The 14,560-nt window shown below is 35.7% G+C and overlaps 4 protein-coding genes across 5 annotated transcripts; all 4 read right to left on the reverse strand.

The window, feature by feature from the left end:
• Positions 1–87: 87 nt before the first annotated feature.
• LOC145571994 (putative vacuolar membrane protein YML018C) lies at positions 88–4,827 on the reverse strand. 2 transcript variants are annotated; one of them, XM_081631014.1, is made up of 4 exons: positions 4,617–4,827; positions 3,430–4,127; positions 2,886–3,303; positions 88–685 (listed from the first exon to the last, which is right to left on the reverse strand). In XM_081631014.1, the coding sequence occupies exons 2-4, from the start codon at positions 3,991–3,993 to the stop codon at positions 387–389; spliced, it is 1,281 nt and encodes a 426-aa protein (XP_081487140.1). In that variant the 5' UTR covers positions 3,994–4,127; positions 4,617–4,827; the 3' UTR covers positions 88–386. The 2 variants fall into 2 exon arrangements, with proteins under 2 accessions (XP_081487140.1, XP_081487141.1); XM_081631015.1 differs by having other exon boundaries at positions 3,430–4,252.
• A 1,600-nt stretch (positions 4,828–6,427) lies between these two features.
• On the reverse strand, positions 6,428–8,571 carry LOC145570851 (putative serine/threonine-protein kinase PBL25). Its single transcript, XM_081629977.1, has 5 exons — positions 8,487–8,571; positions 8,019–8,206; positions 7,700–7,889; positions 7,206–7,597; positions 6,428–6,942 (listed from the first exon to the last, which is right to left on the reverse strand). The coding sequence occupies exons 1-5, from the start codon at positions 8,569–8,571 to the stop codon at positions 6,568–6,570; spliced, it is 1,230 nt and encodes a 409-aa protein (XP_081486103.1). The 3' UTR covers positions 6,428–6,567.
• A 1,562-nt stretch (positions 8,572–10,133) lies between these two features.
• LOC145570852 (putative serine/threonine-protein kinase PBL7) lies at positions 10,134–12,007 on the reverse strand. The gene is made up of 5 exons (XM_081629978.1): positions 11,881–12,007; positions 11,561–11,742; positions 11,249–11,438; positions 10,750–11,144; positions 10,134–10,370 (listed from the first exon to the last, which is right to left on the reverse strand). Exons 1-5 carry the CDS (start codon positions 12,005–12,007, stop codon positions 10,134–10,136), a joined length of 1,131 nt encoding a protein of 376 aa, XP_081486104.1.
• Positions 12,008–12,501: 494 nt separating this feature from the next.
• Positions 12,502–14,492, reverse strand: LOC145570853 (putative serine/threonine-protein kinase PBL7). The gene is made up of 5 exons (XM_081629979.1): positions 14,369–14,492; positions 13,973–14,148; positions 13,619–13,808; positions 13,126–13,520; positions 12,502–12,756 (listed from the first exon to the last, which is right to left on the reverse strand). Exons 1-5 carry the CDS (start codon positions 14,490–14,492, stop codon positions 12,502–12,504), a joined length of 1,140 nt encoding a protein of 379 aa, XP_081486105.1.
• Between the last annotated feature and the right edge of the window lie 68 nt (positions 14,493–14,560).

The raw sequence follows: 14,560 nt of genomic DNA on the forward strand, positions 1-14,560 counted from the left end.
AATATCATTCTAATGTTAAAATTTTAATTTTTGAAGTTTCATAGTGAATAGTGACCACTTTTGTGCCACACAAACCAATCAAGTACATTCAAGGTAAATGATTTGGAGATCAACCAGCACTGGCTAAGTTATATTTATATTTCTTTTAACATTTCACAAAATTCTTAGTAGCATCTATATGTCATTGAACTATATCCACAAAATAGTTACAAGGCTACCTAGTGTACAAGTGTACTGGACTCTGAGTAGAAGTTGAAACTGTTCAATAATGGCCAAGCATTGGCTGAAATCTTGCGAAAATCTGCCTCCAATGGAGTGGTAGAACCATTTCCCGGGATGGTGTTCAGCATAACTCTGGCAGATATCGAGCGTTATCCTGAGAGAACCTAAAGTTCTTCTGTGGTGTCTGATAAGACATGGTTCTGATGGTGAGTTCTGTTTTCTAGCTCCAAGGTAACCTCCTCGGATTGACTACACACATCTGAAGGAATATTGATGCCAGCAAACCCAGCCATGACAGCTGCAGCTCCAATGTAATCCATTGCATTGGGAGCGTTGCCCACCAGAGTATCAACCAAAGCTGCCAAAGGCACCTGAATTGTGAGACCCGCCGTTGCCACTGTCGTTGTCGTCAAAAGAACAGCTTTGGCCCACAAGTAATCACTCAAAACATTATCAAGCAAACCTGAAATTGTGAACATGGAAACATATTTATCAGAATAATGTTTCAACCTTTTTTGGAACTCACAGGCTACCAAGCCACAAAGTGCTCTAATTCAACTAATGCATGAGTCTTTTGGACACCTCAAATCTAAAAGAGTGGTTGGGATAGGGGGAGAGGGAAATGACCTAAAACACAGTTAACTCAGTGACTACACCAGAGCATTTCTGTTAAGACATGGTTCTGATGGTAAGTTCTGTTAGCTTGCAGATCATCAAAAGTACTAAGAATTCCCAGACAAGCAACAATAATAAAAGCCCACCTGTTGCGGGACCTTAGCCTTTCAAATAAATTGAGAAAAAGGGGAGGATTGTCAATTTGGTGTTTTTAAGGTGGATACAAAAGGAACCCAGAAATCAGTCTAAAGGATTCCCAACAAGGTAGTAAGCTGCTAAGTTCCGCAAGTGTCCAATCATGGAGATTCCTTCTAAAAAGAAATTTCAAGGGTTCACTATTTCCCAACCAAAAGTGTTAATTAGGAGTAATTTATTCACAGATGAGTCAACTGAAAGAGAGGAGAAAAGGAACCAAAAGATGCTATCCTGCTCAAGAATACTCCTGATGTTCTCTTTATTACCCTTGTATTTGACCAAAGTAAAGAAGATTAAAGAGAAATGAATGCAGTGAAACAACTCCCTTGGGTCTGTAATAAACTATCCTAAGGAAATGGCAACATGGGTAGTCTAGTATTATTAGGTTAATAGTCTTTAGCTTTAGTATAAATAAAGAGAGGGAAGAAAGGAAAAGGTAGGCAGAATTTGGAATGAATCATTTTGAGAGTTGTGACCTCAAGTCACTATTAGGAGAGTAGTCGCCTCAAGCTACCTTGGAGATTTGCAACCTAAAGTTGCTGCTCCGATAGGTGTAAAAATCAATCTTTTTAATCAAAGAATCAATCTTTTTCTCTCTATTTTCCTGTTATTGTTTGTGAGTAATTTAGCAGTACATTCAGTCTATTACAGGGTCAAAATAACCAATCTGACATCCTGTAATCACATCCAACCAAGCCTTCAGATTACTCTACTAGGTCTTAGCATATAACCGCACTATTGCTTCTAAGTTCTCACTAAGAACCAAATATATTTGAAACCAAGGCTACCCTCGTCCTTAAACCTACATACACTATTCCACAACACAAAATGATCCCTCTTCCCCTAAACTACTATCCTTGAACACAAAAAACTCACAATAAGCCTCTCGAGTCTCCTAGCAACACCCAGAGGAAGCTTAGAAAGGGAAAAAAAAACAAAGGTAGATGGGCAAAGTAACTCCCAAGCAACCTTTTCATACAAGTAGATCCTAAAAAACTATGAGGATTATTCCAAAATGGAAGGTGTAAGTAGGAGGGAAATCATAACAAATATAGTCAGCAAAAGAAGAAAGTCGAAGGAGAGTGGGAAGGAAATCAACTCCAGTCACGCAATAACCCTGAATCCATCTCCCCCAAGGGCCAACCCTTTAGATCAAACCAAAATCAAGTAGTATATTTTGAAAATACAGTGTGACACTAGGACATGTAGCCAAGTCCAAGTAACAAACCCAATTTTGAATCCTACAAACTAAAATATACAGATTATGTGGTGATTGATGGCTGACCTCAACAAATCATATGGTCAAGGAAACATAGAGGTAGCTCAAATCAGATAGGTGGTCATAGTATGCAATAGACAAACTTTGATGACTGCCCTAAGGCCTGCAACCTCTGGTTATTTTCTAAACCTATCTATGTATGCTTATTTATCGCCTCCTGGGCCCTTAATTGAACCCTCATCGTTGTAAAACTGAAAAGTTTACTTATGGCAAGTAGGGTCTGAGCAATAAGGAAAAAGGGCATACAGGAGTCCAGACTGTGTACGAGATGTATCATAGATATAAATGCCAGGTTAATTTACCAAAGGAATTTACTTCAACTACTACCTGCAAGACATGTATGATGTACATCTACTTCGCAATCATCAATGCAGTATCTCAGTTATGTTTTTAAGAGGTGGGGGGGGGGGGGGGGGGGGGGAGAGAGAGAGAGAGAGGGGGAGGGGGAGTTGATGCATAAGCAGATAGCTTATGAAAGAAGGATCATGTGTTTCAACTTCAGGCTTTACATACATGCAAGAATGACATGGATAATCATAAAAAAAAAAAAAAAGAAAATTACTTAAAAACATACCTTTGCCTATAATCAAGCCAAACTGCTTCCAGGTAAATGTGGTAAAAAATTCCACCTTAGCCAAATGCAATACAAGCACAACAGGCAGGAAAATCACCATGTTGAAAAATCCCAAATACCCCAGAAACTGTGCCATGCTAACTTGACCGCTTTTCTCATCATCAGGCAACTTCTTACGAATGAGTGTTATATATACAGCATATAGACCAGCTGAGGAAAGAGACAATATATCTCCAAGAATAGGATTCGAGTTGATTACGCCCTTTCCTGCTTCCTTGTCACCCAAGCTGACAATGATTGTTCCTCCCATACAAAGAAGTACACCCATGAGCTTCAACCAAGTGAACTTCTCGCCCAAGAATGCCAGAGAGAGCATAAAGGTGAAAAGGCTAGAAGACGTGCTTAAGATTGTATTTGACTGCAGAAATTAGAAATACAATTTAGGCACTATGCAATGTTCTTCAAGCATAACATATAGTCAAAAAGAGAAATATATCCAAGAAAGTGAAAAGGAAAGGACAAAGATGAGAGGGTTTGTTCTTACAGTGACTGTCGTATACTTCAGCGAAAGATTAAAGGTAAGCTGTGCCAAAAACCAAAATGGGCAAATTAATAGGCTGACTCTTGCTACCCTAGAGCGTGTCCAACGTCCCTTTGAATCCAGTTGTTTATCAAGATCTTTATCAACACTAACTTGGCCAGGCAAATCATTTTCCTCTTCAAAATTTGACTCAGGACCAGATTCTATAGAGCTTAGATTAGTTTCTTCTTGGCTAATATCTATATGGGGATTTAAACCACTTGTAGGCTCATCTAAATCGCTTTTCCCAAGAAGGACAGCCTCCTCAGAACGAGCTAATTCTTGCAAGCCAACTTCCGGGTTTTTCCGCCAAAAGCAAAATTTCCCATTATAATCTTCCAAATATCTTGAAGCTTCTACAAGAGGGATATAAACTATAAACAATGAATTACAAATGTATGTGATGAGGAAGGGCGAAATTCCTTCATCAACAACAGATTGAACCACGTAGCTAGCAGCAATCCAAATACCGGCCACCGCCACAATGTATATCAAACCTATAATCCATCTCGAAACCTCAGTTCTCATAGTCCACACACCTAAGCTACAAAACTCTCAAAAACTTGTGATAGCATCAAGCTGAAATACCCAATTACCGTCACACTCAAATACTACAGCCTCGTTATCATTGATGTAACCAACGAATATTGATCAACTATCACCTGAATTATGCAGGAATTAATCAAAAAACGGATAGCATCAAGCCAAAATACCCAATTACAATCACACTCAAATACTACAGCCTCATTATCATTGATGTAACCAAAGAATATCGATCAACTATCACCTGACCTATGCAGGAATTAATCAACAAAGGGGAAAGTTACACTCAAAACATAAAATAATTATAAATCAGCACCAACACAAACAACAAATTAATTTTAGGTTCAAGGGATATAAACAATAAATCAATGAAATACATACACAGAAAAACGAATCAAGCAGAATTTAGCAAAAAGCAAAGAAACCCTACAAAAAAAAAACCAAATCTTTTGCATTGGGTTATACGTTTATGATCAAAAATCTAAAGACCCAATATATCAAAATCATTAATTACGCGAATTGAAGCATAATATCTTCAAAAATCATAATTTCCATAGAGATGAACATAGGGAAACTATCAAGTTATTACGAATAATTAAAGTACGCACCTGTTCTAGGTGAACCCAGAAGCGATTGCTAAATCAGAAAGATTAAATTTTTGATTGATTGTCGGTAGAAAATAAGAAGAAATTGGAAAAAGTAGGGAAGATAGGGTGATCTGGGTTTAATTCAACAATGATTATGACATGAAATTGGAGTATTTTTAAGTCTAGTTAAGTAATCAATTTTGGGTTTTTTGAGATAGATTGTCTTGAGATCGGCAAAGATGGAGTTTTTAGTTTTAATTTGGCAGGAACAGAAAATCTTGCGTGGACCTGGTCCATAATAATATTATTGTCGACCTAAGGTTTATACATACGTAACTGGCATTATATTCAACATAGTGACTCTTAATTTATCTATAGTAACCTTACTTTTTAACATAGTAACCTTTTTTTAAACTTGTGTGACCTTTAATGTTATTATGAATTTAAAGTACGACATTATGTTAAATAGTGTCCTAATTTTAATATAGTGATTATTATTATTATTCATATTGACCATTATGTTAAAAATTTCATTAAAAAATTAACCTCTTATAGCTTTTTATTCAAAAAAAAAAAAAAAAAACCCTCTTATAGCGTTTATAATGTCACACTAATTAACTTTTATTTCAACATAATAACTTTTATTTTGATATAGTAACCTTTTTTTTTATTAACATATTGTTTCTAATGTTGGTGGTCCACAATAAATTAGTGTGAACCAGGTCCATTTAAGAATTTGTATGGCAGGAAAAGTTAATACTCCTTAATAAGTACGAGTAATACACTAATACGGATTAGCATATAGTATAATTGGAATAGAGCTGATAATTTTTGTCTCAGGTGATAATCCGATTAGGAGTTATTGAGAGTAATTTGAACTTGATCATCTAAATCGAACCCAAATTCCTGAACTCAATTTGATTTGACTCACGTCATATGTTGTGATAAAACTAAATTTTACGCTACTCCTAGTTACTTTATTAACATAACTCGAGATTGGCTAAAATTCTCCGAAATTGGTTGTGTGTCTAATTTTTTATATAAGAAAATAAATAAGTTTACTATATTAACGTTAGTCATTTACTAGTTCCATTGTGTGTCTAATTTTTATGATGTCTCTCACAAGTTTTGAATCAACATGATTTGATAAAGGTACCCACCTTCAATAATTGAGTGAAATCTTCGAAATTGATTTCTTAATTCTTACCAAATTTATACATGGTTTAACTAGTTGTGTAATATCTTCAATACTCTACATTTCTAAGTTATTATTGTTGATTTGTTAGGTACAATTTTAGAAAATACTCCTTATATTCTATGTGCGAACATGCTAGTTCTACCCTTTATGTACGAACATGCTAGTTCTACCCTTCAGGGTGGATGACAAAGAACAATTCGATTAATTGTATTTCCTAATTTTTTTTTCGAGGGATTGTGCGGTGTTTCATAAATTCACTTATATTTCCAATCTAGCATCTCATGAATGTAATTACCACCCATTTTCCCATTCTATGCTGTTTCTCTGCAGAAGGTATTGTCTTGATCACAAAGTTACATAGGCAATAACACATTCCTCAATCAGATATGAAAGTACATGCCTGGCGTATAGAACATAGGACACTGGCATCACAGCAGCAAAGTAGTATCAACATTGAACTGGTTTAACATTTAGGAAAGACGTTTATCACTGTTTGTACAAAATTCATTAGAAATTTGAGCATTCTGCCCTCATATATCATTATACAGATTTGTCTTTCAGGATTTAACAAGTCCCAGAGCTCAACTGTCAACACACCACTTTCCCTCTCATATATGCATTTGTATCCTCGGTACAAAAAAAACTGCACAATTTGGCAAATCCAAACTCCAATACACATCGCTCATACGTAACAAATTTGTTATACTGCCTTAGGTTGCATTATGCATTGCTAATAGCAAAGTCAAACCATAGGACAAAAAGTGAAACAAAGATTTATGTTGTTGAGTTATAGCTAGTAGCCCGGGATAGAGCAGTGTGAGTAGAGCCCCATTCCATGGCTTCTGCTAATGCTCGCTGGCGCTCTATAGCACTCTGATCATGATGTCCTTGGACCTGGTGATTGTTACAGTCAGTGTATTGACTGACAGGAGAACCGTCAGGAGAAGTATAGCCATCATGTGGGTCAACTGTCAGGAAATTGAGGGCGGTCACCACATCACTCATATAGGGCCGTGCATTTTCTTCTTCCTGAAGGCACATTGCTGCTATTGCCACAGCCTGGTTTAAGCCCCTCACTGGAAAATCCCCATCAAGAAGAGGATCAGCCAACTGTGGGTATTTTATTGGATTACTGAAGTATGGTTGTGCCTGCATATTAAGTTTCACAAGAGATTGCATAATGTAAGAAGCTTTCTTGTTTTAAGAAAAGAAATCTTAGTTACTACAGCAAAGTTTTGTGATTCTTAACAGACAATAATTCAGTATTAAAAGATCTTTAATTTAGAGAGTAATTTGTTTAAGACAGTTATCTTCATTCAATTAGGTGATGTTAATTAAAATTCTAGACATGTTTCACTCGATTCAGGGAGGAGGGGGTGGGGGAGGTTGTGTCAAAAGAACCAAGAGCTCACCCAAGTGACAAGATTCTGCTCATGATTTGGTCTATTGGTGTCAATGACTCTTCGCCCTGTAATTAGCTCCAGTAAAACAACTCCAAAACTGTATACATCCGATTTAGTTGTTAGTCGACCTGTTCTTTGGTATTCTGGAGCACAATAGCCATAGGTTCCCATAACTCTAGTAGAAACATGCGAATTTTCCCCCGTAGGACCGAGCTTTGCTAGTCCAAAATCAGAGAGCTTTGCATGGTAGTGTTTCTCTAGCAATATATTAGATGATTTCAAGTCCCGGTAGATTACAGGAGGGCTTGCTGCATCATGAAGATATTCTAATCCCTTGGCAGCATCCAATGCTATTTTCATTCTATTATACCAATCTAATGGTCTTAGCTCCCGCGAAATATCTGTATAATACAAGTTTTTCACCCACAAAATCAGCCAATATACTGCAGCTATATGCGATACAAAGTTAGATTTGAGGTGATAATAATAGGACAGATGATTACCAAACAGATGGTCTTCCAAAGATCCTAAAGACATGAATTCATAAACCAAAAGCCTCTGATCTCCATCAGAACAGTAGCCTATGAGATTAACCAGATTTGAATGATGTAGAAGACTAAGCATTAGAACCTCAACAAGAAATTCTTTATTCCCTTGCAACCCATTTCGATCGAGTTGCTTTACTGCTATAGTCTGCAACCAAACATCAAAATAAAATAATCAGCAAGTAGCTCAACTAAAAAAGTGCACTTGAGAAAATGTAATTATTACAAGTGAGATCATAGAAGAAATGCAATGAATTGACATATAACTATAGTTTACCTGTCCATTTGAAAGTTGGCCCTTGTATACTCTTCCAAACCCACCTTCACCTAACAGACATTCTGGACGGAAATTCTTCGTTGCAGTCGCGAGCTCTCTGAATGTAAAAGTCTGTGCTGCAATATTATTGTCCCCATTTTCCCTATGATCATTCTTACTATAAGTTGTTTCTCTACCTCCCTGAGTTTCTGCAATAAAAAACAGAACTAAAATATAATATCTGCCAATCTTTTGTTGCATATTCTAAAAGATACTGATGAATGATGGTTTACAACTATTACAAGCCAGCAACAAACAGCAATGTTCTGCAACTACTAACACTTAATAAAACAGAAACTAAGGATTGCCATTTTATTGACTCTTGACACAAAATTACTTGAACTTCCGAAATCTGATTAGTACATATAGAAGGCAATGTAAGGAATACAATATGAATCAATTCACAGGTGCAGTGATGCTGAAGCTTACCATGTCGAGGCGAAGAAACATTCCTTCTGCTATTGTGCCTCCATTTTGCTTTCCTCTGTGATGAAAAGCATGGAAAACAACCCATATTTTACCCTTTCTGGAAAAATCCAGAAATTAAAATACTCAAAATTTAAGATAATATCTTATAATTTCTTTGTCAATGTGAAAAAAAAAGTGTTTTTTGGTTGAGGACTTTTATCAAACAAGATGTATGCAGCTGTTAGCAATATAGTATTGTTACTTCTTATTGACAAAATTTGAAAGGAAATTAAATAAAGAACAAAACTTTTTTCCTCAAAAGTCAAAAATAGTGGAAATTAACATCAAATTCAAGTTTGATAATGAAAAATTGAATAATGAAAGAATTAACCAGGAAAAAAAGAATTTGGGGGTTTTTAAATTCAAAATTCAAAAAATTGTTGAGATTTTGAGGGTGTGAAAATGGATTAAATGTTTGACATTTACAAAAAAATGAATCATTTAAAAGTGAAAAAAAAAAAGACTCACAAAAAACCTAGAAAATAAAACTAAAAATTGGAACCAAGAATTCAGGCGAAATGCAGAAATTTTCAGCAATTTATAAATCAGCCCAGATGAATCATGAATTTATATATGATCAAAATATTTTTAAAAAAATTTAACAATGACACATTATAAAACAAAAAAGAAAAAAGAATTGATCAAAGTAGAAAGGACTCAGCTTTTTTGAGAAAAAATAAAAATAAGAGATTGAGCAAAAAGTTGTTGGCTGGAATTTCCGGCAAAAATGGAGGGAGGTTAAAGAAGGAATTTTAGGAAAGGTATATCATCAAACCCAAATAAGTGGGGGTTTTGGCGGGTAATTATGTTGCCGTGGCATACTTGGACACTACCGTATTAACAAGATCATAGATAAGTTCGGAATTAATAATCGTGTTGATCGTATATAGATGATTGATAATGATGAAATTTGATTGGAAGAAGTACTACGAAATAAATTATGACTGGTGTATCGTAAAATTTCAATAATGTCCATTCACCTATTTGTTTTTTTCATAATTGCTACTCCGTAATGTATATTTTAATTATCCATATGTTTAAATATGTAATGCTATGTGTAAAATTATAAACAACTCTAATAACATTCCAATAGATTTAATAGGAAGAAAATAAGGTGAAGCCGTGAATACCATAAGAAGATAAAGATATAATACTTTGTACAAGTGATAGATAAAGTATAGAGGAGATTCCATTTTTTAAAAGTATTTTCAGTTTACGTTGAAAAAACAATCAATTTAGACACAACGAAGGGAGTAAAAAAATTAGAATATGGTACAAGCATGGGATGACGACACCACAATAGGGTAAGGCCTAGACACGATCAGTGCATTGTAAGGATCATATGCACAAAATCGTAATTATACAAGTAGATTAGTCGTAGTTATTGGCTTATTTCCCTTATTGGAACTTATGTTACTGAGTACGTCTAAAAATTAAAAAAGTACGTACGTATTTGTTTATACACGAGGAATCATATACGAAAATGAGATATTGAGAATAATACAAGCATTGGATCAGAATGATGCGTGCTGTCCATATGAATGGTGTTTTGGTATTATGCAATCCATCCCATTTTTTTTTACCCATCATCATGTTATTATGTTCTACTCAAGCATCATATAGTGGAGAATTATTCATGTTGTCATCAAGGTTGCCATCGGATGAAATGTACGAGATGGCGGCTGCTACATCGCTCATCATGGGTCGTGCTGTTAAATTTTCTACAAGGCACATGGCTGCCACCGCGAATGTTTGGTAGAAACTTCGAGATGGAAAATTCCCCTGCAGAAGCGGGTCTGCTAACTCTAGAATCTTCTTTGATTTCTTCAACACCATTCGATTGGCCTAATTAGGAAATTAAGAAATATTGTTTTTCAAAAGTTTCAGTTCCAGAAAGTTCTGAAGTTAAACTTGCTGCATGAATTTCATGTTAAAGCACAATTTTTAATGAAATAAGGAATAATAGTTAGCTTCACATTAGACAGTAAAAAACTAGGAACTGTATGAATCAGTAGTCTGCAGTGATGCTTCGCATGAGTAACACGTGTTTAGGTGAAGAAAGAGCATTTGTAATATTCTAATATTCTCTCTGTCTCTAAAAGTTTTTCCTATTTCTTATTTTTGATGCAGACTACCTCCATCTCAATTTTCACGAGTAACATAGATGCGAAATGAATAGGAAGTAATCTTTTTGTTATGAAAATGGATCGAGAAGAAAACTAACCCAATAGGACAGATCCTGTTCGTTAGTTTCCCTTATGATGTCAACAGCTCTTCGGCCTGTGAGCAACTCTAACAAAACAATTCCAAAGTTGTATACATCTGCCTTGACAGACAAAAAACCTCGTTTCACATACTCCGGTGCAATGTAGCCAAATGTTCCCCTAACTCTCACAGAAACATGTTCCTTCTCACAAACAGGTCCAAACTTAGACAGGCTAAAATCAGAGAGCTTAGCATTATAGTCATTGTCTAGTAAGATGTTGCAGGGTTTCAGGTTGCGATATATGACTGAAGGGTTGGCCTTATTGTGCATATATTCTAACGCGTGAGCAATCCCCAGAGCTATTTTCAGTCTCGTGTGCCAATCTAAGGGTGGTGTATGCAGGGATGATAGGTCTGAAATTTCGAAATGACGGTAAAGTTTTTATAGAAACAAAAAATTTGACTGTCTGCTAGGATTGCATCAGATAACAACTTAAGAGAATTCGACAAATTATTACCGTGCAGATGCTTGTCTAAGGATCCCAAAGGAAAATACTCATGAACTAAAAACCTATCATTTCCTCGAGTACAGTATCCTATAAGATTGATCACATTTGGATGATTAAGGAGGTTCAACATCATCACCTGTACATTAAATTCACTATCTCCTCGTGATCCATTTCTGTCCAAATGTTCGATTGCTACGATCTAAGAATAAACTATCCAATGTCAGCAAAGCCAAAAAGAACAGCAACAAATTTTACTTCAGCTAAAAACCTGTCAGAAATTAAAAGGTTATATGTTAATGAAGGTACATGTTTATAATATACCTCTCTTGTTTCGCCGCGTTTTCCTCTGTAAACATTGCCAAAGCTGCCTACATTCACCAGACAATCACGACTGAAGTTATGTGTTGCATCAGCTAGCTCTCTGTAAGTATAAATTTCGGCGATAGGTGGACCACTACTGTCATTGATAGCTCTTTTAGCCGTGTTATTAGGCTCATCTTTGTCTGAAGAATAAAAAAAAAAAAAAAAAAAAGTAGAGCCTCACTTAATTATATTGCCATTCCATGATATTCACCTCTATTGTTCAGACAATATCATCAAAATTTACAGAAAATCACGAAATTGTATTTATATATTCTCACCAGCAGGTTGTGCAAGTTTCTTAGGCGAAACAGTCAAATCAGAGGAAGGGTGCTGCCTCAGTTTGCCATTTATCTTTTTCAGTGCTTTATTGAGTCGGGATGATGAATCACAACAAAACCAACTCATGATTTACCAAAATTTTGCTGAGTTTCTTACATGAAAAATGAGGTGCTGAAGTTTTCGTGGAGAAGATCGAGTAGAAGACTTCACGAAGTTGCAGAAAAGTCTTATGCAGGAAGAGGAAATAATTACTTGGGTGCCACGCTGCCACTATCCGTTATAATAATAGCAGGAAGACTAACAATTGTTGATATAATCGATCTAGCTTAGTCAAGTTGAGTCGCGTTCACAATTTTTATTATGATTAATGAGGGGTGTAATATAGGGTTGGGATCAAGGTGAGAACCTAGAAGAATATTTAGAAACGGAGTGAGTACAAGACTAGGCTGGTAATAAAGTGGAAAATAATCGCGGTTATTGTTAGTACCTCTCCTGTATCTCCCGAGTTTCCCTTGCTAAACTGGTCCAAAGCTACGTTCATGTTAACCATATTTCTGTCTTTTGTTTCTTATTTGCAACTTTTACTGACCTAGTAACAAGTATTGAATATTGATACATCACTATAAACTTTCACTTAGCATATATTGCTGCAAGTATGGAGAATTCATGTTGTCATCAACATTGCCATCGGATGAAATGTACAAGATGGCAGCTACTATATCGCTCATCATGGGTCGTGCTGTTAAATCTTTTAGGAGGCACATATGTGCCACCGTGAATGTTTGGTAGAATCTTCGAGATGGAAAATTCCCCTGCAGAAGCGGGTCTGCTAACTCTACAACCTTCTTTGATTCCTTCAATATCATTCGAGTGGCCTAATTAAGAAATTATGAAACATTATTTCTCAAAAGTTTTATTTTCAGGAAGTTCTGAAGTTAAACTTGCTGCATAAATTTCATATAGATCATAATTTTTAATGAAATAAGGAATAGTTAGCTTCACAATAACATCTCAAACTCGCATGAGTAACATAGCTTGTGTTTAGTTGATGAAAGAGTTGTAACTTGTAACACTCTCTCTGTCTCTAAAAGTTTTTTCTGTTTTAACTTTTTTTGTGAGAACATCATTGTCCAAATAAGAAGAATTGTTGGGGATGGAGGAAGTAGTTCAATCATTTAGATGCAAAATGAATAGGAAGCAATTTTTTTTGTCATAAAAATGAATTGAGAGGCCGGAAAACTAACCCAATTGGACAGATTCTGTTCTGTAGTTTCCCTTATGATATCGACAGCTCTTCGGCCTGTGAGCAACTCTAACAAAACAATTCCAATGTTGTATACATCTGCCTTCACAGTCAAATAACCTCGTTTCACATACTCCGGTGCAATGTAGCCAAATGTTCCCCTAACTCTCACAGAAACATGTTCTTTGTCACAAACAGGTCCAAACTTAGACAGGCTGAAATCAGAGAGCTTAGCATTAAAGTCATTGTCTAGTAAGATGTTACAGGGTTTCAGGTTGCGATATAGGACTGGAGGGTTGGCTTTATCGTGCATATATTCTAACGCGTTAGCAGTCCCCAGAGCTATTTCCGTTCTCGTGTGCCAATCTAAGGGTGGCATTTGCATGGATGATCTGTCTGAAATTTCAAAATGACAGTAAAATTTTTATAAAAACAAAAAATTTGACTGTCTGCTAGGATTGCATCAGATTTAAGAGAATTCGACAAATTATTACCATGCAGATGCTTGTCTAGGGATCCCAGAGGAAGATATTCATGAACTAAAAATCTGTCATTTCCTTCAGCACAGTATCCTATAAGATTGATCACATTTGGATGATTAAGGAAGTTCAACATCATCACCTGTACAGGAAATTCACTATGTCCTCGCGACCCATTTCTGTCTAAATGCTCGATTGCTACGATCTAATATCAAACTATCCAATGTCAGTCTTCCAACACGAAGAAAATATATGAAAGGAATTAAATCCAAAGAACAGCAACAGATTTTACTTCATCTAAAAACTGGTCAGAATACTCAGAAATTAAAAGGTTATGTTAATTAAGGTACATGTTTAATTTATATAAACCTCTCTTGTTTCTCCGAGTTTTCCTCTGTAAACATTACCAAAGCTGCCTATATCCACCAGGCATTTACGACTGAAGTTATGTGTTGCATCAACTAGCTCTCCATAAGTATAAAATTCGGCAATTGGTGGACCACTGTCATTGCTAGCACTTTCAGCTGTGTTAGGCTCATTTCTGTCTGAAGAAGGAAAAATGGTGATCGCCGTCTAATCAAGAACTCTTTCATTTCATTAGAGCATAATGCAATGAAAATTTTGTGCAATGAGTTTTGTTTAGAAAATAAACATAAAAAATATTCAAGAAAGTTTACATTATATTGGCATCCCATGATCACAACTATTGTTCAACAATTTCATCAAATCATGTACGGAAAAACACGAAATTGCATTCATACTCACCAGGTTGTGTAAGTCTCCTAGGCGAAACGGTCAAATCAGAAGAAGGGTGCAGCCTGAGTTTGCCATTAATCTTTTTCAATGCTTTATTGAGTTTGGATGATGAATCACAACAATACCAACTCATGATTTACCAAAATTTGCAAATTTTCTTACCTGAAAAAAAAGGCGGTGCTGAAGTTTTCATGGAATAAT

The sequence above is a fragment of the Chenopodium album genome, chromosome 12 (genome assembly GCF_948465745.1).
Source record: "Chenopodium album chromosome 12, dcCheAlbu1.1, whole genome shotgun sequence".
Lineage (NCBI taxonomy): Eukaryota > Viridiplantae > Streptophyta > Magnoliopsida > Caryophyllales > Amaranthaceae > Chenopodium > Chenopodium album.